We start from the raw sequence: 25,513 nt of genomic DNA on the forward strand, positions 1-25,513 counted from the left end.
AATATACTGAATTGAATTGAATACTGGCTATATAATATGCAAATGTAGTAATCCATTTTTACACAGTTAACTATACCACTTAATAACATATTTGGCATGATTGTAATTCGGTCAAATTTGGCTTGAGCCATATATTGTAGGCTAAATGGCTTGAGCCCAATTTATGCCCTGCTTGGACGAACGTGAGTTAGTTAATATAGGACACACGTTGACAGCCGATGTGTGGTGTTAAGAATGTGTTTTTATCCCACACAACTAGAGGTGCCGCCCATTCACATTGAACCGGTGTTGTCAACAATTTACCCCAGAACTGTAAAGCCGTTAACAGGCAAAACACTCAGCCAATGAGAGAGCCGCGCTTCACGTGTCGACCAATCCGCAGCCACCATGTCAGACGTTCTATGTTGTGTTGCTGTCATGAGCAGAGAGTCAATCATGGCTCCTTCGGTGGTACGATGGCTAAAGAGATGTTACGTTTTCTTATTGACATGTCCCCTCTGTGTCCCAGCCTTCTTGAATCTAGAAGAGCTGAATGAGATGAAATATGGGATACAGATTCTTCCCGACCCCGTGATGTTGGGCCAGGTAAGTCGGGCATTTGAGGAAGCTAACAGTTAGCTTGCTAGCTAGAAAGTAATGTTGGGCTTACGCTTCCATTAGCATGCGTGACATACGATGTTAGTACTGCGGGTAACGAACGACTATGTTATCTGGTTAGGAATCCTAAATTGAAATGTGCAATGTTCTTGCAAGTTCGACGAGGAGAGTTAAAGCTGAAGTTATTTCCATGTCGGCTCCGCAGCAACCATCGTTGACAGCTGTCACAACACAATCGCTGCTTCCTCACTTCCACTTAGTTAGCGTTACTTAAGTCAGTTGCAACTTCATTAGATGGTAATTAGCTAACCACAAAGACAATAACGTTACTGTGCTAATATATATAATATGTGAGCTACTGCATCTGGCATAACCGTGTTTCTCCTTCAGACCAATACAGAGGAGGTGATGATCGTGTCCAGCAAGTACAAGCAGGTGTACGAGTGTCGGCTTCCAGCCCAGGCCATCAGGTTTCATCAGGACCCATCCTCTGAGCCCGACTCACAAGGGTACACTGGGCCTGAAATCCATGACCTGCTCACTCCAATGCATGATGCGCAGTGTTTAGTAAAGGTTAGTTCTCAACTGTATTTATGGGATCCAAATAGTTCATCAACTAATTATTATATGTTGACTTATTGAATCAAATGACATGAGTAACTACACAAAGAAACACCAGCAAGTAGTTGAATCTGATCACTCAATCCATATTTGAGAATGTGAATGTTGTATGTGTTTGTAACTGTAAATTGAAAGCTAGTTTATCTGTTTCAGTTAACTTTTCAGCGTGATAAACAGGGATATCGAGCACATTCATCGCTTACAGGTTACAGGTGCAGAAAAAAAGTAACATACAGAAATAAAAGGACACATTTCTTTTTGAGTCTGCACACTGAAAATAGCACATTAACTAAAATGCACTGGGGCCTTATTTTAACCTTCAAAACAGGCTATGTGTATCAATCAGTCACTTATTGATGACCACATGGCCAAGGTCACTACCATTTCATTTGGTGTCGGAATATCTAAACACATCCACATATAACTACAAGATGAACATTCACAGTACAGAGGAAGAAGGGCTGTTTGTCTAACGGGGTTAGTTAGACGTGCTCAGAGTTGCAGTAGGGAAAAATTGTTTTTAAAACAGAATACATTGGCAGGCAGGGACCTAGAGCGCCCCAAGAGGGCATCAGCTCGAGGAGTGAGAGGGGTCTGAGATTTTGTTTCCATTCATACAGACAGAAATGTCAGCCCCACCTGCAAATGGAGTGCATTTAATGAAAAAAGCAAAACTTGTACCATGTACAATAAACATATAATTGTAAATAGGCTGACAGCATCAGATAAACGCTATATTGATCTACAGTTGACAAACTTCTGAATAGATCTGGATAAAAACTTGTGTTTTTACAGTAAGGCCCCAATCCTGTTACTCAAGTCACTCATTAACCTCACAGTGCTGCACCTTGAGAATATGTTAAAACAGGAAGTGGTTACTTACAATATTTTTATATATAATGATATATTCAAAATATATAACTTAAATGATTAATTTCCAGCTGCACAAGAAGGTACCGTACCAACGTAAACCGAATCAACGTCCTGTCAGCATGAGAATGATGAAAGTGACGCACGTCTCTGTATTGCTGCTTTATGTTTGTACTTGTAGAGTTAATTTGAGGTTCTTACAACAGACATCCTGTTTCCATATTACCGAGCACCTTTGTTTCCACACAGGAGGTTGTGAGGCATACTAAAGGATTGCATATGTTTTTGGGTTATCCCTCTGTCTGTTTGTCCTTAGTATGAGTTATGTCTCATTCTCGTGAATGCAATACTCTGCAAAAACACTATTCGTGCCATTATATAATACCATAATAACTTGGGAACAGAAGGGGCGATTGTAACCCTATTTCACATTTTTCGGACAATGTGTGACAATAATCTTATGTGTGTGTGCGTACATGCGTGTGTTTTATTTTATTTGACTGCAAGCGTGTTTTGAGACTTTTTCAATCGTTATTTTTTTAATGTGCAGATTGATATTTCCTTTTTGACACACACTGGATCTTGCATCATTTTCAATCAACAACATCAACCAAAGTGAACTTAGCTAACAATACAACGAGTTAAAAAAGTCTGTGGGTAGCACAAAACACGACACTATGTATACAAGTTGTTGTGGTGTGAGGAGTTCTGATAATCAACAATCTTGTTGATAAGCTAGATGGATGGAAAACGTGTCGGCCAAATACTGTTTATTCAAATGTTGCTGTCTGTGTTTCTGTCAGACGAAGGACTGGTGGACTTATGAGTTCTGCCACGGTCAGCATATACGACAATACCACCTTGAAGGTAATGGCTTACCTCCGTGTTCTTAATCTATGTTTTTCGTGAAAATCGCTCGATGACATATTTTGTTGTTCTCTCCTTAGACACAGAAATCAAAGGGGAAATTCTCTTCCTCGGTTATTATGAATCTGAATTTGACTGGAGCAACGAGACAGCCAAGGTAAAGTTGCCTCCATGTTGTGGTTGCAGTTGTCTTTTCCTTCATTCTTGATGATCTTAGATTACTCGTATACATTAAAGAAAGTAAAGTATAAATGATTGAATGATACAAACTGAACCCATTTATTTGTTTGTGGCAATGGGTGCTTTTAATGCCTCAGGTGTTCATTTTACATTTTCAAATTATTGGATGGATAACTCCCTGTCTGACTTTGTCTGTAGAGCAGAAATTCTGGAAATGTTGTCTCTTTATTTTAAATTAAATACATTGTCATTATTTATAGTGTCATACATTGCTGAGCTGTACTTATTTCATACATCAAAGCATACCAGCATTAACAGTCTTTAAGCTGCACACAATATATCCATCTATTAATAAAAAAAGGCATACCTCCATATACAAAGTATTATCCGGTAAACTTAGCGATGTTACAGCTTATGATGACGCATGTTTTGATCGTACATTCCTAAAATCTTTACCGGCTAAGACATGGTGTAACCCAATTCGGTTGATCACTAGATTGAGCTGGTGGTTACGAAGAACTGCCGGTGCAATCCAGTCCTTATTTACCAGTTTACAGTAATGAAAACTATCTGGGAATTATTTGGAGTGCACAAACATCAAAATCATCACATTTCACTTTTGGATGATGCACTCTCCAAGTATATCTAGCAAATCGGTTTGTTGAAAAATAATCTTTCCGTTTACTTCCTAGGCTTCCAAACAGCACCGGCTGAGGCGCTACCACAGTCAAAGCTATGTAAACGGATCAAAGTGTGACCTAAATGGAAATCCCAGAGAGACCGAAGTCCGGGTGAGACATTTGAATACAGGTTTGATCTCTGCTTTACAACCAAACGGTTATGAAGTCACGAAAAAAAGTCACATCTGAGACCATCTCCCTAATTTGTGAATGCTGGAAGCATGGAAGGGAGTTTTAATCTTCTCAAAAAAAAATTCTTTAACCTGCTCTCTTGCCCACAATTGTATCTCTTCATGCATAGCTGCAGGTCAAAATGTAGGGAAATCTGTGGAGCCTGAAAGTGAGAGGATTTATAACCAGTTGCCGCAGAGGCTCTCATGTTAACCGACTCCAAATTAAGCAAGCGTTGTCCTGCCTGCTCACTTTTTCTAACGTGCTTATATATTCTAAAACTACACACACTTTTCACACTGTTTATTGCGAGGGTCCTATATCCTCGCGTAAAATATTGAAGCTTTAGGAGCTGTGTTTTTTTGCCTGGGAAGCAAGGTTATGAGTTGTGCGCCTCAGTTTAAACTCTGCATCTGTCTAACCGAGGAGTAACTTAGCAAATACCATCACCACGGCAACCTTTGATCGCTGACATAATAGTAGCAGAAATGTCTGCTTAATGATCTTCAACATGCTCCCATTACCACCATTTCTACTCTTCATACGTAATTTCATGTCAGAATGTAGTTAAATCTTTGTACATTCAAATAATGTCGCTGTGGAAGCAAACAGACGTCACACATTTGGCCATAGGAGCCTGAAAGTGAGAGGATCATGAACCAGCTGCCACGTAAGCACTGATGTCAACTGCCACCAAACATTGCTGGAGGACAGCAAGCTCTGACCGACCCGACAAACACAGCTGATTGTGATGAGCTATTGAGTGCAGTTAAACACACAGAGGAACACACTCCCTCCTCTATACAACCCTCTCATCGAAAGACATCCGACAGTTTTAATCTGTTTCTCTATTTTCAACAATTCTTACAACTTCACTTTCTTCTTCCACATTGAAGCCAGCTATGCAGTCTAGTGTCAGATCTGAAGAAACACCTCAAATATTCTTCATTATTTATAGTTTATAATATGGTATAATTCAACTTTTCAATGACTTACCCATTACCACTTTATCACAATTCCTGATACTTAAACTTCTTCTGACACATTTAGCCAGCAATACATGGTAGCATCAGCTTTACAGTATCCCGCATTTACACCCTTTCTAATCTTACTCTATTATTGGCAGTTTGTGTGTGAAGAAGGCTCAAGTGACTTCATTGCCCGAGTGGATGAGCCTCAGTCGTGCAGCTATGTGCTGACAGTTCACACCAGTCGTACCTGCCAGCATCCGTTCCTGCAACCGCCATCCACTGCCAAGCCGCAGAGTATTGTGTGCCAGCCAGCACTAAGTGCCCAACAGTACATGGATTACGTCAAGGCCCAAGTCTGTATGTTAACCACAATGAAGATAATTTGGAGAGAGTCCTGTTTCAAATGTTCAACTTATTTGACATGTGTTGTTAAATAGGTGTTTGATGTATAACATCTTCAGTGTTCATTTTAACCCTTGTGTTGCCTTAGGGTCAATTTGACCCGAATCAATATTTCACCCTCCTGCCGCCTTAGGGTTAATTTGACCCCATTCAATGTTTAATGTCGGTGTTCTTTCGGTAGTCAACAAACAAACATAAAGTGCCTCACACTTAAACTTGGAAAACAATATTAATTCTAATAATTTTCTGGAGGTTTTAATTGCTGGCGTCAAATTGAACCCAAAGGGTAAAATATGTTAGTAAATATAAAGGTAACAGGAGGGTTAAACGTTGAATCGGGTCAAATTGGCGGCAGGAGGGTAAAATATTGAATCAGGTCAAATTGATCCTAAGGCAACATGAGGGTTAAATAAGAAATGTGTCTTTATGATTGTTTTTTTTTCTTCCCTCCCTCCTCTTTCTGCTCCTCTTCCTCCGCTGCCTGTTCCCAGCGGACACAAAGCGTAAAGTAGAGCAGATCTCAGAGGAGCTGAGGAGTCTCGATGAGATGTTAGCTGGGAATAAAGGGGCAGATGGTGCAGTGGAAGTAACAGCAGAAGAGACATCACCTCCACCCAGTGATGACCTGAGCCACTTGGATGCAAAAGGTGCGTTTGCATTTTATTTTGTCAATCCACGAAATAATAATATCCGAGGGTTTTTTATGTCCATCTCACTCGATGTAAACTTGTGTGTGCCTTTATTTTGAAACAGATACTGCTGATGTATCTGAGGACGTCGGTTCAGAGGAGGCAGAAGATTCTGACTTCTGGGAGGGAGTTACAAAGCCAGGGAGTTCAAAAACAACTGCTTCTCAACAGGAGAATCAGGTATGGAAATACGTTTTCCCTTTTAATGAACGATGGTTTAAATGCTGACACTGCTTTAATGTCAACATTTTGATTATCTTTTGTGGAGAAGCTTTGTAATGGTTTTGATTTAATTTGAATATAATACATTTTCACAGATTATCTTAATCTTTGTGCTGTTAATAACAACCACACTAAATTGACACATTGTTGATCCATTTTTCTTAAACTCTTGTTTTGTATATAGAAAACATGTGGTTAACTGGCAATATATTTTTAGTTTTAAATGTTGATGTGTTTCTTCTCTAGCAAGATCCCGACTGCTAGAGGATGGAGGTTGATTCCTTCACCACTCCACGACTCTAACATGATTTTGTTTTCTACGCACAGGCAGCAGATGATGGCTATAACTCAATTACAGACAATGAGATCATGGATGATGGTGATGAAGGTATCGCAATTTGTTGTCCCTCAGCTCCTCTATCACACACACACACACACACACACACAAGAAAGATCAATGCCATTTCTGATCATTCAATGTCCAACTGCTTTACAAAGCCTCAAACAAGATTAATAGAACCACACAGTCTCTTATTTAAGTCTATGCAGTTAAACTCTTTGCAAACTGAACAATTCCAATTACAGTACGTTGTTAAACATTAATGTTGTGTGTTGTTCATTGATAAGCCTTTTCTTTCCTCCCATTAATGGCTTTCAGTTGAAAAATTTAACTTTAAAATCATCACTGACCCAGCAGACCTGATGAAATTTGTCCAACATCTCAAAGAGAGTAACAGGAAGGTCAGTACTTTCCAATATTACAATGATACCTTTTTGTACACCTTGTGGAATATATTTATTATAATATTTTATTTGCAGTGTATGGGTATTCCTGCATTGTTTTTTTGTCTTTTTTTTAGAAAGCACAAAACCAGGTCAAAAGTGGAGGCGAGAAACCGACAAGCGACAGGGTAACAGAGAAGCTTAGCGAGGAAGCGAAAGATGAAGATGAACGCCTACTACAGGAGTTCGAGGATGAGATGGTCGACCTCTCCGTGACCTCTGATAAGATTGACGAGATAAAGGAGGAAATGCAGAAGGAGTTTGACAACATTATAAATGAGGTTTCAGACTAAAAACAATTTTTTATTTCAACATGAAGATTGATGTTTTCGACACAATGGACAAATCTATGGCTGCTTTGAGGTGATTGTCTTCTCTTCTGCTTTAGGCTCAGCAGGAATTGGAGACAGAAGGCCTGAAAGGAGAGTTTGATCGCACTCAAGCAACACAAACACTGGAGACGACGCTGGACAAGCTACTTGATCATTTGGAGGAGAAAGACCTCCAGGACCCAGAGCAGCAAACAGCCGGAGTTCAAAGAGCCAATGACCCCACCAGGGGGAGCCCCAGCCTGGCTCCGAAGCAGCCAGGTACCCGGCACCCTGCCCCTCTGGTCATGTTCATATCTGTTAACTCTGTGTCCACGTCCATCATTGTCCTATTTCATTCATATGTGGAGTAGATCTTTGTGGTGACATCTTTCATCCCAGAATAGACACACACAGAATGAATGTTTTCAGATTGATATTTTTTATTATATTGGTTAGTTAGTGGATTCTTTTTGGTAATCAAATCAAAATTGCAATCATTCACAGTATTATGAATCGATGACTGATGAATGTAATGCTTATAAGGGTTTTACACAATCCTGGTTCTTACCACCTCTATCCTGTGGCCCTGCTGATGGGTTTTTGAGGTAAACTGTGTTGTTTGTCCCTCTTTTGTCTCGTCACCCCAGACCAAGCAGCTGACGACCATGTTAAGATCAAAATTACTAAGTATAAGACGGGCGGCAGCCCTGATGGGGAGGTCAAAGTTCAGGAGATGGGCGAAGGAGACCCCCAGTGGCAGCACATAAAGGACTTGGTTAAAGAACAGCTAGAGAGAGCAGGACTGAAGGCAGAAGGTATGATGGGGAGGGCCCAAAACACTCATGGCTTTTTCTCTCTTCTATCTGTTATATTGAGCATATAGTAGTTATGTACTACATACTATTCAATTCAATTCAGTTTATTTTATATAGCGCAACATCACAAAATACAAATTTTCCTCAGAGGGCTTTACAATCTGCACATACTGGCATCTGACCCAGACATCAGAATTTAAGATCACAGAAGCAAAACAAAATCTCTGACAGCAGCTAGCTGAAGCTTATTTAAAGGGAAGTGAAAGGTGTGTCCATGTGCGTCCTTGCTTTTTCACTCACAGTTGTGTTTGTCATGCTTCATAATGATTCTTTTTTCAGAGCCACTTGGAAGTACATGAGTTTAATGGGCACGCCTGCCCTTTCTCCTGTTCTTTTTTTTGTAGGTAAAATTGAGGTGAAGATCTTGACACGAAGAAATGCAGAGGAGGCAGGTGATCAGTGGCTGACTGAAGAAGATACAAAGTCCTTCAGGGAGCTTCTCATAAATCTCCTGGTAATTTAAAAAAGTATTTGAGAAGTAATTGGGTCCATTTGGATCATTCTGGGTGTGACTTACGCACACAATACTCTGGTTACCAGCAGCTGTCTGCTGTAGAGTTGGCTTAATACTGAATTAATTACGGCCCTCATTTACTTCACTGTTGTCATCATTCTTCCTTGGGTACACATAAAAGACCATGCAAACACTCATTCCATTATCCGAACCACTTATTCTAATTAGGGCTGGAGCTGATCCCAGCAGACAGGCGAAGGTGAGGTTCACCCTGGATAGGGCACCAGTCTGTCTCAGGGCACCAGTCTGTCTCAGGGCACCAGTCTGTCTCAGGGCACCAGTCTGTCTCAGGGCACCAGTCTGTCGTAGGACACCAGTCTGTCTCAGGGCACCAGTATGTCTCAGGGCACCAGTATATCTCAGGGCACCAGTCTGTCTCAGGGCACCAGTCTGTCTCAGGGCACCAGTATGTCTCAGGGCACCAGTATGTCTCAGGGCACCAGTCTGTCTCAGGGCACCAGTCTGTCTCAGGGCACCAGTCTGTCGTAGGACACCAGTCTGTCTCAGGGCACCAGTCTGTCGTAGGACACCAGTCTGTCTCAGGGCACCAGTCTGTCTCAGGGCACCAGTATGTCTCAGGGCACCAGTATGTCTCAGGGCACCAGTCTGTCTCAGGGCACCAGTATGTCTCAGGGCACCAGTATGTCTCAGGGCACCAGTATGTCTCAGGGCACCAGTCTGTCTCAGGGCACCAGTATATCTCAGGGCACCAGTCTGTCTCAGGGCACCAGTATATCTCAGGGCACCAGTATGTCTCAGGGCACCAGTATGTCTCAGGGCACCAGTCTGTCTCAGGGCACCAGTCTGTCTCAGGGCACCAGTCTGTCTCAGGGCACCAGTCTGTCTCAGGGCACCAGTCTGTCTCAGGGCACCAGTCGACAGACATCCATTCACGCTCACATAAAGCTGAAGTGTGCCATGGAGGCGTGTTTGGTGTCATACTGTTTACCATTGGTGGGTGTTGGCTGTTGTTATTGGGAAGTAGGTTTTCTTTATGTACAAATGGTTCCTTTATACTGTGTCTCTTAGCATGAAAGTGTTCCCACAAGTTATCTTTTTGTTTTGAAAATATAATTACAAAAAAATGTTGCTTAATATTTGATCGCACATTGAATTATTTGTGACTACTTTTACTGAAGCTTCTGATCAACAACTATTCATAAATAACAACTGTTGTGCTTTAGAAAACTAGTCTGTGAAATATGAGGGGAAAGTAATGACCAGTAGGTTTCAGGTTTGCTGAGATAGGCCCACAGGGTTTTATGCAGCATTTTATTGTAGAGTTGAACTACCTTGCCTAAACACCCTCATCTAACATCATCAAATATGAATACATGTTTACAAGATAAAACATTAATCTGCAAAGAAAGGAGACAAAGTGGTTATTTCACACAGCCAATGAAGCCGTTCAATAGTGTGATTATTGTTTTGTTTTTTCCTCATTGAAACCCACTTTACCATCCTCAAGTACACTTCTCTTCAACCTTTGCCTCACTGTCTCTAAAATGTGTGTGTTTTGTCAGACATTCAGCATATCAGAATACGGACTTTGACACGTATAAAAAGCTTTTTCTTTTGTGACAAACAAGTTTGACTTTAATTTTCCACAAGTCATATAAACATGCAATCATAAAAGTAGTTGATTCTAATCGCATCATTTTCCCCCATCTTCCAGACTGGAGGAACAGAAGAGGTTTACAAAGAGCAGAAGCGGCAACAGGAGTTGGAGAGCAACTATATGTTTGTGTGGGGAGAGTCCCAGGAGGAGTCCCAATCATCCAGCACCTCTGACTCGGAAGACGTGGACAAATGAGCTCATTCAGTGCACCTGGTGTGACGGTGAACTCCTGTGGAGGGAGCCTCAATTATTAAAATGCTATTAAACCTGGTGGATAATATCTACTCACCTGTTTACACATTCAGAAAATGTGTCTGTGTGTCTTGAATAGACAATATGTGTCTGCAGTAGGCACCAGTTATATGTTGCACGATGACCCCGCAACATCTCCGCTGCACTGAGCAGTTGAATAAAGTTATGCATTTTCCCCTTTTTGATGGGATTCGATTTTGAAAGATGGTACTTTTTTTTTAGTGACTTCCACTGAACCATTTGCATCTAGTTCTGAAGTTGTCAGCGGCACACTGTCCACAGTTGGATTATTACATGCATTTGTGTTATGTTGTTATTGACAAGAGGGGGGGGGGGGGCATGCCTCAACAAATTGAAGAAGTGTTTGCACAGGTGGTTCAATTTACTATTGACTCAAAAGTATGATTATATTTGGATATGAAAAACAAAGGACACATACTGAAGAGTTTGAAGGTTCCCATTCAATTCCCACTTTGAAACTCTTGCTGCATTTGTTGATTTAGATTAAACACAACTGTATGTTACAGAAGTGTTTGTACACATGCTGTGGTACTTTATATCTTCAGAAACAGTTTGTGTAAACCCAGAATTGTTTAACAAAAATGTCTGTTTCTTATGGGTTGTTGTGCTGTTAACTGGATCTAAAAGAAAAATACTTTAAGAAGTTTAGGAAGATACATCTTTTACGGTTTTACTTTAATTTCTGACAATTGTCAGAAATTAAAGTAAATTAGCAAATTTAGCAAAGGAAAAGTAAGAATGCTACAATGTCAATCAGATTCAGTGTACCTACATAATTAATCCACAACTTTTCTACAGATTCTTCAGAAGTGTATAAGGGCTGAATTTGAATAATTGTGACTACTTAGAACTCAACATGTACATAATTCTGTTTTTGAATTGATTTGATGTATATTAGCACACATTAAGCTAGACTTGAGTTACCTCAGTAAATGTGGTCGCTTTAGGCATGTGTTCCCAAAGAAGCCAGTATCAGATAAGGACGCTTCAAGGATATGTGTCAGTGCGTTTCTTAACTTGGTCAAATTGTTTGCTCAAAGAATTATGATTGTTCTTGCATTGCTATGCACCCGCATGGTCTTATCTGATCTTGGGCCTGTATCGCAATGCAAAGGGACCTGTTTATTATCAGATACATTTTTTTTCCTGCGCTTTTCTTTTGAAATAACCCGACTTGACCGGAAAAAGCAGTTTCTTCTGAACGGAAAACACCTCCCAGATAAGTTAGAAGTAGTTTAAGCAGCCTTTTGAAACAATTTCACATCGATGTTTTTTGTCCGGCGTTATTTCCATCAGACTACGGGGCTTCGTCCAGCCAACAGTGAACTCATCGGCTCGCTCGGTCAGCTGAATAACTAACGTGTCCGTTACTTCACGTTATGTTGACAAGACGGGAAGCACGGCTGACTTAGCACCGACGTTAGCGGTGTTGAGCACACCATCGGACCGGCTCCCGTTGACCCCGACAGGGCCAAGAGACGTTCAATAACTGTGATTAGAAATCGTTTTTTCTCTCTGCCGGATATCTTGTTTAGCCGGGGTTGAGGTTGACGTTAGCCCGCTCGCAGATTCGACACGGTAACCGTTAGCCACGTCTCAGTGTGGCTAGCTGAGCTGCATTATCGTCCAGGGAGAGGACCAAAGAAACCGCAACGTCAAATCTGGCTCAGCTTACTCTTTTACGAAGTGCTCGTGTCCTGTTCTCATGAAATAACTGCGGGCTAACCCAGCGGCTATGGTGGACGCGATACTGCTGACTGCGGTCAACTCAGCCGACACTCGGATCTCCGTGGTCAACTCAGCCGACACTTAAATTTCTGTGCGCCTATAGACTGATGTTGACGGTAAACGCATTCGATCGGGAGCGCGCGAGGGTTTTGATAAAGTTAGCGGACGGATTCACGTGACACAACATCCGGTTTTGCAAAGTTAGCGGAAAGAACTACGTGACACAACATCCGTTTTTCAAAATAAGATGTCGACAAATCATACACTAGCATATACAAGTAAACAATTAACTGATTTTGAATCTTTATAGATCGTTTATGAGATTTAGCTTAAATTATGCTAACATTAAAATGTGTTTACTGTACCAAGGAAGAGTTTATAAAAATAAAACTCAGACTTTTGTATATTAAAAAAATCCTGTATATAGATTTCCCCAACAGTTCCAGGAAATGAATGATGCAGCTGTGTTCAAGACAGTCCTGACTTCCATTATCCTGGGAATCAGACATATCTACGTTCCCAATTGGGAGATATTTCAAAGTAAAAGTCCTAAATGTTTACGAGAAATCGGTCATTTCTTTCATGTTTGAAGTGCTTTATATACATTTTTCCCCATAATGCCCGGCATTGACTGATGCAGCTGTCTTCAGGACAATCCAGACTTCCATTATCCTGGGAATCAGACATATCTACGGACCCAATTTGGAGATATTTCAAATTAAAAGTCCAACATCTTTAGAGAAATCGGTCATTTCTTTCATGTTTGAAGTGCTTTATATACATTTTCCCCATAATGCCCGGCATTGACTGATGCAGCTGTGTTCAGGACAATCCAGACTTCCATTATCCTGGGAATCAGACATATCTACAGTCCCAATTAGGAGATATTTCAAATTAAAAGTCCAAAATCTTTAGAGAAATCGGTCATTTCTTTCATGTTTGAAGTGCTTTCTCTATGTTTTTCCCCATAATGCCCGGCATTGACTGATGCAGCTGTGTTCAGGACAATCTTGACTTCCATTATCCTGGGAATGAGACAAATCTACGGACCCAATTTGGAGATATTTTCAAATTAAATGTCCAAAATCTTTAGAGAAATCGGTCATTTCTTTCATGTTTGAAGTGCTTTATATACATTTTTCCCCATAATGCCCGGCATTGACTGATGCAGCTGTGTTCAGGACAATCCAGACTTCCATTATCCTGGGAATCAGACATATCTACGGACCCAATTTGGAGATATTTCAAATTAAAAGTCCAAAATCTTTAGAGAAATCGGTCATTTCTTTCATGTTTAAAGAAATCGGTCATTTCTTTCATGTTTGAAGTGCTTTCTCTATGTTTTTCCCCATAATGCCCGGCATTGACTGATGCAGCTGTGTTCAGGACAATCTTGACTTCCATTATCCTGGGAATCAGACAAATCTACGGACCCAATTTGGAGATATTTCAAATTAAAAGTCCAACATCTTTAGAGAAATCGGTCATTTCTTTCATGTTTGAAGTGCTTTATATACATTTTTCCCCATAATGCCCGGCATTGACTGATGCAGCTGTGTTCAGGACAATCCAGACTTCCATTATCCTGGGAATCAGACAAATCTACGGTCCCAATTGGGAGATATTTCAAAGTAAATGTCCTAAATGTTTACAAGTAATCGGTAATTTACTTAATGTTTGACGTGCTTTATATATGTTTACCCGGAAAATCTGGGAAATAATTTGGGAATTGTTAATAAAACATGATTTACCCTTCAACTTCCACTGATATGCATGCAAACTAATACATTGTTTCACACACACACACACACAGACACACACACACTGACAGAAACACATAGACACACATACGTACACACACACACAGGCAGACACACATACTCACACACACAGACACACACTCATACGCACACACTCTTACACACGCACACACAGACAGACAGACACACACTCACACACACACACACAGAATGACAGACACACACGCACACAGACACACACTCTCACACACAGACACACACATACAGACACGTACATACAAACACAGGCAGAATCTCACACACGCACGCACACACACCCCCACACACACACACGCATACTCTGCAGACTGACCCTTGACCTCCCAATTGTCTTTCAGATATAATCCTACTGCTTTATATTTAATATATTATATTTACCTAAATACAATACTTTGAGGTCATGAGGGGAATCCCCTCCAAAACTTTCACAAGAGAGAATTGTCACCGTGCCAATAACCCTTATACGATCCTTAAAACCAGTCTTTTAGTTAATTTGTCATACTTTCAATCAACTCAAAGATCTGGATTCTTTTCAAATTCAAAGAAGGCTATTGGGAGGTCAAGGGTCAGTCTGCAGAGTATGCGTGTGTGTGTGTGGGTGTGTGTGTGAGATTCTGCCTGTGTGTATGTATGTCTGTATGGGTCTGTCTGTGTGTGTGTGTGTCTGACTGTCTGTCTGAGTGTGCGTGTGTATAAGTGTGTGCGTATGAGTGTGTGTCTGTGTGAGTATGTGTGTCTGCCTGTGTGTGTGTGCGTGTGTGTCTATGTGTTTCTGTCAGTGTGTGTGTGTGTGTGTGTGTGTGAAACAATGTATTAGTTTGCATGCATATCAGTGGAAGTTGAAGGGTAAATCATGTTTTATTAACAATTCCCAAATTATTTCCCAGATTTTCCGGGTAAACATATATAAAGCACGTCAAACATTAAGTAAATTACCGATTACTTGTAAACATTTAGGACATTTACTTTGAAATATCTCCCAATTGGGACCGTAGATTTGTCTGATTCCCAGGATAATGGAAGTCTGGATTGTCCTGAACACAGCTGCATCAGTCAATGCCGGGCATTATGGGGAAAAACATAGATAAAGCACTTCAAACATGAAAGAAATTACCGATTTCTCTAAAGATTTTGGACATTTAATTTGAAATATCTCCTAATTGGGACCGTAGATATGTCTGATTCCCAGGATAATGGAAGTCTGGATTGTCCTGAACACAGCTGCATCAGTCAATGCCGGGCATTATGGGGAAAAATGTATATAAAGCACTTCAAACATGAAAGAAATGACCGATTTCTCTAAAGATTTTGGACTTTTAATTTGAAAATATCTCCAAATTGGGTCCGTAGATTTGTCTGATTCCCAGGATAATGGAAGTCAAGATTGTCCTGAACACAGCTGCATCAGTCAATGACGGGCATTATGGGGAGAAACATATATAAAGCACTTCGAACATGAAAGAAATGACCGATTTCTCTAAAGATTTTGGACTTTTAATTTGAAATATCTCCTAATTGGGACAGTAGATATGTCTGATTCCCAGGATAATGGAAGTCTGGATTGTCCTGAACACAGCTGCATCAGTCAATGCCGGGCATTATGGGGAAACATGTATATAAAGCACTTCAAACATGAAAAAAATGACCGATTTCTCTAAAGATTTTGGACTTTTAATTTGAAATATCTCCAAATTGGGTCCGTAGATATGTATGATTCCCAGGATAATGGAAGTCTGGATTGTCCTGAAGACAGCTGCATCAGTCAATGCCGGGCATTATGGGGGAAAATGTATATAAAGCACTTCAAACATGAAAGAAATGACCGATTTCTCTAAAGATTTTGGACTTTTAATTTGAAATATCTCCAAATTGGGTCCGTAGATATGTCTGATTCCCAGGATAATGGAAGTCTGGATTGTCCTGAACACAGCTGCATCAGTCAATGCCGGGCATTATGGGGAAAAATGTATATAAAGCACTTCAAACATGAAAGAAATGACCGATTTCTCTAAAGATTTTGGACTTTTAATTTGAAATATCTCCAAATTGGGTCCGTAGATATGTCTGATTCCCAGGATAATGGAAGTCTGGATTGTCCTGAAGACAGCTGCATCAGTCAATGCCGGGCATTATGGGGAAAAATGTATATAAAGCACTTCAAACATGAAAGAAATGACCGATTTCTCTAAAGATTTTGGACTTTTAATTTGAAATATCTCCAAATTGGGTCCGTAGATATGTCTGATTCCCAGGATAATGGAAGTCTGGATTGTCCTGAACACAGCTGCATCAGTCAATGCCGGGCATTATGGGGAAAAATGTATATAAAGCACTTCAAACATGAAAGAAATGACCGATTTCTCTAAAGATTTTGGACTTTTAATTTGAAATATCTCCAAATTGGGTCCGTAGATATGTCTGATTCCCAGGATAATGGAAGTCTGGATTGTCCTGAACACAGCTGCATCAGTCAATGCCGGGCATTATGGGGAAAAATGTATATAAAGCACTTCAAACATGAAAGAAATGACCGATTTCTCTAAAGATTTTGGACTTTTAATTTGAAATATCTCCCAATTGGGAACGTAGATATGTCTGATTCCCAGGATAATGGAAGTCAGGACTGTCTTGAACACAGCGGCATCATTCATTTCCTGGAACTGTTGGGGAAATCTATATACAGGATTTTTTAAATATACAAAAGTCTGAGTTTTATTTTTATAAACTCTTCCTTGGTACAGTAAACACATTTTAATGTTAGCATAATTTAAGCTAAATCTCATAAACGATCTATAAAGATTCAAAATCAGTTAATTGTTTACTTGTGTATGATTTGTCGACATCTTATTTTGAAAAACGGATGTTGTGTCACGTAGTTCTTTCCGCTAACTTTGCAAAACCGGATGTTGTGTCACGTGAATCCGTCCGCTAACTTTATCAAAACCCTCGCGCGCTCCCGATCGAATGCGTTTACCGTCAACATCAGTCTATAGGCGCACAGAAATTTAAGTGTCGGCTGAGTTGACCACGGAGATCCGAGTGTCGGCTGAGTTGACCGCAGTATACTGCTGGTGGGTCCCGTTAAACCCCACCTTCAGTAAACAGGTAGTGACACCGTCGGTGTCCACTCGCTCACAGCGAGGTGACTTGAAGTGTTCAGCTCGAGACTGTCGTCGTGAAGCGGGTGTCCATGTTGTCTCTTTCACGATCTTATTCAGCAGCTGCCGAGTTGAACGACTGACGGCGAGACAGCGGGTCCAGCATGAAGGCCCTCGGATCCAGATTCTCCTTCTGTGCGGGTTTCGTGGTGGGCACCTTCACGCTGTACGTGTTTCTGCGTCAGGTGTGCTTCGAGAGGACCTTGTCGACGCAGCAGGCCAGCAGCTTCGATCAACAGCTTGAGGAAGATAAGACAATATGGAAGAAGGACAGGTCTGCTCTTTTCAACCTGAAGCACCCTCATCATACAGGTAAAGTGCAGGGCTCTCAAGTCTCACGCATTGAGCGTGAGACTCACGCATTTCGGTCTTAACTCACGCATTTCGGTCTTAACTCACGCACTCCCACCACACATCGTATTTCTCACGCTGAAAAAAACTCTCGGCTATTTAATGTTTGAATGCAGGGGTGCTCAATACGCCGATCGTGATTGATTGGTAGATCGCGGTCGCTACAGAGCTCCGACGCCGGTCTGCGCGCATCGGGACGGAGCAAAGAAAAAGTCACTTGCATCCCCCCCCCCCCCCCTCCCCCTCCCCCAGTCAACAATTCTTCTCGGCTCGAATGTCGGCGCGCGCAACGCACAGGTGAGCATCGGGTGCTGATGGAAATCTCACGCTTGCCTGTCTTCAAAACTTGAGAACCCTGTAAAGTGTGTGTGGGGGTGTGTGTGTATAATACACCTGGTTCTGCTACAGCTGTGTTCTTTAGTTGTCTGCTGATTACTGAATACTATGTAAGCATGTGCAAGGCACCTGAGGCAGTTTGTGTGTTACACACACACACACACACACACACATACACACGCACACACACGTGTACAATGATAAACTCAATGTCCAACTAGAACGGGCACTCGGTAGAGCGCATACCTTCGCATATCACAAGATTGGGCATTGAATTATGAACATTTTGGCATTAGTTGCATGCCAATTGGATATAAATTGACTGCGCTATGGTAAAAAGAAGGTTTTGACCTTTTCATGACCTTGACCTTTAACCCGATCGATCCCAAAAACTAATCAAATGGTCCCCGGATAATAACCAATCATCCCACCAAATTGCATGCGATTCGGTTTAATACTTTTTTACTTATGCGAATAACACGCATACAAATAAATAAATAAATACAGGGCGATCGAAACATAACCCTCCGCATTTTCAATGCGAAGGTAATAATGACTCCCGTTCTTAACGTGTATTGAAGTTTACAGTGTCGTTGTTCTGTACACCCAACTCTTTATGCAGTAGTTTATTTATAGACTATACTTCTCCTCCACTCACTACTTCTTTAATCTGCACTCTGCTAGAAAAAAATAATAGTGCAGGTTAGATCGTAACTTACAAAAATGCAAAGCCGATGGTTTCAATTTCTGTTGCACACAGATGTCACACCACTATTTGTAGTTGTACAGAAATGATAGTTTGCAAAGTATCAATTTCTTCTGACAGTAATACAATTGAGATTCTATCACGCGTTGAGACCTAAATGCACATGTTAGATCACCAACTCCACTTGTTGGCCTTTTAAGCAAATATACAGAGACTGGAAGTGACTCTAAGCTTGAATCAGTGTTCACTGTTTGCTATGTTGAAAGAAGGCTTCAGATATTTTCCATAATTGCTTTGACTGAAGTTACACATTCAAAGTGTTTTCTTCACTGGCATGTTATTAAAACATTCAGTTCGACCGATTTTATTTTTCTGAATTCTCACACCCTGTGTCATGGCCAGGTGTGAGGTATCTTATTTAAAAGCATCTGGATCGGGGCTATTTATTTCTTTGTTTACATGTCTTCTCAAAATCACCTGTTTAGTGCTACTTGCATAAAACATGATACCCAATAACCCATGTTTTTTACATCAATATTTGTCAAGTCTCTGCTCTAACTGTAATAGAGCCTTTATTTTTTCCTAGAGTATACTGTAAAGACAGAAGATTTTTTCAATCTTGTAAAAACAACTCTCGTGGATAACAAGTTTTGATGCTTGAACGATTTAGCCCTACACAAATAGTGTAATATTATGTATGTTGTTCAAAGATAGATAGCGCTGTTTGTTCTGTGTAAATATGCATGTACGAGGACTGCCCTTTTTCATAATGGAGAGCCGCATCCGGCTCCAAACTAACCGACGCCTAAAGAAAAGGAGATTAGTTTCAAGGCCTTTGTCTGTCTTCCGTGACGTCGGAGCGGGCTGATGTGTGAGTGGGACGCAGGTGCGTGGGCTGGTGGAGGCTCTGGGGAAGTACTTGTGCTCTGAGGGCAAGAGACGAACGCTGGCGATGATGGCCTCGGTGGAGGCCCTTATGCCTCGGTTGGTCTCAACCCGCTAGGAGGCAGAGAAGAAGCTGGAGCAGTGTGGCTGTGCTTCACTGAGCTCTGGCAGCTTTGTCAAAAAGCAAAAAGGGTTTCCATGACTACTTAGCTTCACACAAGGAATGTGGTGGAGGTGGGACAGGAGTTTCTCTCCCATTTCACAATTTACACTTAAACAGAGATTTACAGTCGTTCTAAATTATTAAGTGCTTATTTGCATAGGAGCATACATTTAAAGGGATTTGGGAACACTTGATTCAAAAGTGCATCTCCTTAAAAATAACTTTATTGAAGTTTCTCACGCAAAATATTTTTTTTACAAGCAGGACGGTGCTGCCAACCTGCAGCTAATGGCTAAAAGCTAACGTTAACTAGCTCTCCTCTTGCTGATTGTGGTTATTCACAATGGAGTATCACCAGAGTCTCTCATCTAAAGCAGTAATCTGTTTGCAGAAGCTCAATTACCCTGTAACCTCTTTTCTCTATGCAGGCACTTGAACAATATCAATATGCTGTATGTGTACTCTGCCTGGAACTGAAAGTGGACTAGATATAGTTTGACCAAAATCTTATATTTGATGAATGTCTCACTGAACTTGGGTCAGATCTTTGTTCATTTTATGATACCTATTAGTTAATCTAAACCCCCAATTTATGATTGGCTTATTTTGTCTTTTTAATGTTGTCTTTTCCCTGTTTACTATATTAGGTATTGTATGATTACATATTGTCAGTTTATTATGGCGTGATTACAGTGTCAAGTGTTATATTCATGTTTATCTCCTTACTAGGTGAGGATAGCGGCATGGCTGATGAGCTCTACAAAAAGGTGCGTATTCTTTGCTGGGTCATGACCGGACCCAACAACCTGGAGAAGAAGGCTCGCCATGTGAAGTCTACTTGGAGTCGCCACTGCAATGTCGTGGTCTTCATGAGCTCTGTGGATGACCCGGACTTCCCCACGGTGGGCTTGGGTACAAAGGAGGGTCGAGACCAGCTGTACTGGAAAACGATCCGGGCTTTCCATTACGCCTACGAACACCACAGCAACGACGCGGATTGGTTTCTTAAGGCAGACGACGACACCTACGTAATTGTAGACAACCTGCGTTGGGTTCTTTCCAACCACACGCCAGAAGAGCCGATTTACTTTGGCCGGAGATTCAAGCCCTACACCAAGCAGGGCTACATGAGTGGCGGCGCGGGCTACGTGTTGAGCAAAGAGGCTCTGCGCAGATTTGTTGAAGGATTTAAAAGTAAACTCTGCACTCACACGACCTCTGTAGAGGACCTGGCAATGGGGCAGTGCATGGAGAAGGTTGGAGTGCTGGCAGGGGACTCCAGAGACACTTTGCTCAGGGAGACGTTTCACCCATTTGTCCCCGAGCAGCATCTCACTGCCAAGTTTCCCAAGAGCTTCTGGTATTGGAGCTACTGCTACTACCCAATCTCAGAGGCAAGTGCAGCAAACATTTTGGACTTGCTCTTTATTGTTCATGTGGTATTACACTGGTGTGATGCAACTTCCGTGCTGCTGTTTGAAAAGGCGCCGTGTCATTTTTGGTAGATTAGGATGGACAACTTTACGGTGGTTAAAAGGGATGTACCAATCAAGATTTCTGTCTCACAATCCTGATCTAAAAGATTTAATATTGAGTATCAGCCGACACCGTCTTCTGATCAGATACTTCTATTTTCCTAAGTAATACAGCTGCATCGTGCACACTTCAAGTAGGCTACAAATAAAAGTTATTAAATGAATCCGATGGATACTTTTGATAAACATATGAACATAAAGCTCCAGTTGTCTTTTAATAGCCCTGCATTGCATTGAGAAAACCAATCCTGGCACCCAATCTGTTTCTTAATGTTTTTTATGATAATTTTATCCAAAGTAAAAGTACCAAACACACTATGTAAACTTATTGGCCTTGTCCCTTTTGAAAGCGTAAGCGTGTCCTCCAGTGTTTGTTGCTTCAGGTTGCATGCTTCGGCCAAGCCCCTCAGCAGAATAGAGGAGAGATGGACACAATTGTTTGTGAGCAAACTGGTAAAGCCGCGGTAACAATGGAAGCTTAACTCGTCTTAATGTGGCCTTTTCTCTCTGAATTGTTCGGTAACCACATACTCTCTTTTTCCTCAGGGACCAAACTGCTGCTCGGACGTGTCCGTGTCATTCCACTATATAGATGCTTCACACATGTATTTATTGGAGTACTACACATATCATCTGCGTGCCTTTGGCTACAGATATCGCTACCAGCCCCCCGCCCCACTAGGGTACAATATTGAGCAGTCAAGTTCCCACGATGCCGCAGAGGGAAAAAAAGAGCTGACTTCTCATGAAAAAGGGCAAGGAGAGGGGGATGATCCATCCAGGACTGACAAGAAACAGGATATAGATCCCCCTCCTGCTGCCGGTAAGGACCCTCCTGCTGTCCCATCAGGCAAATAACAGTTTGACTGTGTGCCTATTATTCATTCTGATACTCTTCGCTCTGATTTTTACAAAAGTAGAAAAATCCACTGATTGCTAATGTGAATTGTGACTGCAAGACTGGTGTTAAGGCTAAGATGTGATTTATGACTTGCCCTCATTCTTTCAGTGGTTTTACAGTTGAACATCATCTTTAGAAGTTGGGAATGGCTTTATTCTTCTTCACTCATTTATTAATTAACTTAAGCACTTTTTAAAATCAATATGAACCTAGTGTGTTCCAGAGCTAGTTAAATTAGATTTATCAAATATTTTATCTTTTTCTTGGTGATTGCAAATCCACCAAAACAACTTGACCTTGCAGTCCATCGTAGTCGAGGTGGTTTGACTTAATGTCTTACAGACGTCTATATGCCTTGAAAGACAATATACAGGACTGTCTCAGAAAATTAGAATATTGTGATGAAGTTCTTTATTTTCTGTAATGCAATTAAAAAAACAAATGTCATGCATTCTGGATTCATTACAAATCAACTGAAATATTGCAAGCCTTTTATTCTTTTAATATTGCTGATTATGGCTTACAGCTTAAGAAAACTCAAATATCCTATCTCTAAATATTAGAATATCATGAAAAAGTATACTAGTAGGGTATTAAACAAATCACTTGAATTGTCTAATTAACTCGAAACACCTGCAAGGGTTTCCTGAGCCTTGACAAACACTCAGCTGTTATAAATCTTTTTTTTACTTGGTCTGAGGAAATATTAAAATTTTATGAGATAGGATTTTAGAGTTTTCTTAAGCTGTAAGCCATAATCAGCCATATTAAAAGAATAAAAGGCTTGCAATATTTCAGTTGATTTGTAATGAATCCAGAATGCATGACATTTTTGTTTTTTTAATTGCATTACAGAAAATAAAGAACTTTATCACAATATTCTAATTTTCTGAGACAGTCCTGTATGTCAAGAGCTGATCAGCAGTCGGCTAAACATTTTCAAATGAAATTTAAATCAAAGTGCCTCACCTTGTACATCAATCAAACCCCCATGTGTCCAGTGATGCACTCATTTGTTTTAACCATACGGTAGTTAACAAGTTTGTCACAGTTTGCTGCATCCAAAACTTTTCGGGCTGCATTCAGAAGCATTTCCACGATGCAGGCAGGATCATACACAATCTGTGGAGGACTTAATCTTTTTTATTTGATTAAATAAAATAAAAATCTTGTATATTTATCTCAATAGTTTTTTTTTACAAGTTGTATTTCCATGACCAAATAATTTTCTCGACTAACTGATTGTTTGGTCCATAAAATTTCAGAATAAAGTTACGATTGCCCGTTAAGATTTCCTTGAAGTCTTCAAATAATGTTTTATGACTAAGAATAGCTAAACTATTGTTTGGATGCATTCATATTTCTCTAAGGCTAATAGACATAATTGATGTGAACATGATGCTTTTAAATGAAAAGTCTAAATGTATAAAGTCCAGCCAAAGATGTCCATGAGGGATGATTATGAACACACTGGTCAGTGTTTTGGCACTTGACTTGTTTTGGTGATATTGACATCAATCCAGGTCATTTTTATTTGTTTATGTAATTATGGTATGTTCATTGAGCTGCATACTTTCAGGATGTTTGTGCTCCACCCTTGAATATTTATCTGGAATACAATGGTTACGTAGTTGGAAGTAGTTCAAATATAATTATTTTTAATTGAAATGAACCGCTAACTTCTCCAACTCGTATCTACCTGTTCTTCACACTGTTCCCACTTCATGTCCCTTCATCTCTCCTGAGTGGGCTCATCAGCTTGTGCCTTGGCAATTTGAGATTGTACGATTCATCAGCTGCACACATGACTTTGCACTGTGACATTACCATGAGTATAATTTAATTGAATCCTTCCAATGTAATGAGCATGGCCTTTGGGAAGGCCAGCGGATGACTTGTTCATGTCAGCATTTTCGTTGATTTCGGTTTCGGTGATCCGACCTTTTGATTTGTAGTTGGTACTTTGTGCATATTTAAAAGCATCTATAACCTCTATTACTTTGTAACTAAACAAATAATGGATTTTGTGGGTGATGCAGTAATTACCAAATACTGAAACTGGCTTCAAGAATCCGACGGGCTTCAGTGGTGATCAGATGAAACAGATTTGTAGAAACTGAATGCACTTTGAGTGTTTATAATGGCTGGGTTTTTTAACCACTTAAACCTCTTGTTCTCTTTCAAGATAACAATTGTGAGGTAATGCCTTTTTTGTAACGTGTTTACACTCAGCTTCCTTCTGTACATAAACACAGAGCATGTTCAGTTTGTTTTCTTTTCATTAAAATGGGAAAAATCTATTTTACACCAAATCAGCATGTTTTCCACAATTACTTCCTTTTGAAATACATTTTAATTTGTGCAGTTTTACAGTAGCAAAATACTTTGCTGCAGATTGTTCTGCGGGCCCTACACATCTGGTTGCCGATGCCAGTGATCCAGCCAGTCATTGACAATCTACTCCAACATTCATATGGTATCTAATGGAAAGGTGTACAACACTGTATTTATATTTTAAATGTATTCATGTTGGTATTGATGTCTAAATTGAGTCGATACACTAAAGTGTGTAAATGAGTTTTGTGTGACCACATGTGATCAGTGTGCAGGATCGTTTCGTACTTAAATCACTATAAATAAATGCATATTTTACTGTACTTTTGTTTTCGACCCTTGTTTACATGATAACAAGTCAGAACAATTTCCAAAGATGGTAGAAAAGCATTCATTCCATGGTTAATGTGTCTTTTTCACCTGCCTGTGTTTAGTAACTTTGATACATCGTCCTCTGGTCCAATGAGCTGTGAGCGACTGCAGGTCTGAGGTGGAGGAGGCGTGGCATCCCATTACGGAAAGCGTGGAAACCTTTTGGAAAGAAAACAATATTTGTAAAAGATTCAACAACAATATTTGAGTTATTTAATTTTAGGGAGGATGCACATTCAAGGTCTCTACCTCTGCCGCCCATAATTGATGAATTGACCTCTCTGTAAATACTCTTCAACACGAGGACAAGCCATTCCTGTTCATACAAAGAATAAACGTTTAACCCTAAACAATTCTAATAATTATACATTCACAACTGGACAAAGTTTCATTGAAAGTATATATATGTATATTTATATACATATATGTGTGTATAAATATATGTATATGTTGGCCTATATTAACTTTTTTTTTCTCTTACTATCAGCTTCAAATATCCAAGTATTGGGACTATTGTTGGGCTACAATGTTAATAAGTTTAGTAAATCAATAGATATTGTCTGACCTACTGAATGACGCTCTGTGTTGCTGATGTCACTCA

General features: G+C 40.4%; 2 protein-coding genes across 2 annotated transcripts; both read left to right on the forward strand.

Annotated features, from left to right (window-relative positions):
• Positions 1-417: 417 nt before the first annotated feature.
• os9 (OS9 endoplasmic reticulum lectin) lies at positions 418-10,826 on the forward strand. The gene is made up of 15 exons (XM_056437944.1): positions 418-585; positions 988-1,170; positions 2,892-2,955; positions 3,036-3,112; positions 3,828-3,926; positions 5,113-5,314; positions 5,851-6,006; positions 6,113-6,228; positions 6,598-6,658; positions 6,929-7,011; positions 7,131-7,334; positions 7,442-7,643; positions 8,012-8,179; positions 8,584-8,693; positions 10,429-10,826. The coding sequence occupies exons 1-15, from the start codon at positions 418-420 to the stop codon at positions 10,564-10,566; spliced, it is 2,031 nt and encodes a 676-aa protein (XP_056293919.1). The 3' UTR covers positions 10,567-10,826.
• Positions 10,827-16,120: 5,294 nt separating this feature from the next.
• c1galt1lb (core 1 synthase, glycoprotein-N-acetylgalactosamine 3-beta-galactosyltransferase 1, like b) lies at positions 16,121-24,863 on the forward strand. Its single transcript, XM_056438063.1, has 4 exons — positions 16,121-17,276; positions 17,390-17,641; positions 20,500-21,164; positions 21,852-24,863. Exons 2-4 carry the CDS (start codon positions 17,434-17,436, stop codon positions 22,161-22,163), a joined length of 1,185 nt encoding a protein of 394 aa, XP_056294038.1. The 5' UTR covers positions 16,121-17,276; positions 17,390-17,433; the 3' UTR covers positions 22,164-24,863.
• The last annotated feature ends 650 nt before the right edge of the window (positions 24,864-25,513 follow it).

Source organism: Pseudoliparis swirei, chromosome 18 (genome assembly GCF_029220125.1).
Source record: "Pseudoliparis swirei isolate HS2019 ecotype Mariana Trench chromosome 18, NWPU_hadal_v1, whole genome shotgun sequence".
NCBI lineage: Eukaryota > Metazoa > Chordata > Actinopteri > Perciformes > Liparidae > Pseudoliparis > Pseudoliparis swirei.

Coding starts and splice junctions, on each gene's coding strand:
- c1galt1lb (XM_056438063.1), top strand. CDS start 17,434: ATGAAGGCCCTCGGATCCAGATTCTCCTTCTGTGCGGGTTTCGTGGTG. Junction 17,642..20,499: donor GAAGCACCCTCATCATACAG/GTAAAGTGCAGG, acceptor TCTCCTTACTAG/GTGAGGATAGCGGCATGGCT. Junction 21,165..21,851: donor GCTACTACCCAATCTCAGAG/GCAAGTGCAGCA, acceptor CTTTTTCCTCAG/GGACCAAACTGCTGCTCGGA.
- os9 (XM_056437944.1), top strand. CDS start 418: ATGAGCAGAGAGTCAATCATGGCTCCTTCGGTGGTACGATGGCTAAAG. Junction 6,007..6,112: donor GAGCCACTTGGATGCAAAAG/GTGCGTTTGCAT, acceptor ATTTTGAAACAG/ATACTGCTGATGTATCTGAG. Junction 6,229..6,597: donor CTTCTCAACAGGAGAATCAG/GTATGGAAATAC, acceptor TTCTACGCACAG/GCAGCAGATGATGGCTATAA.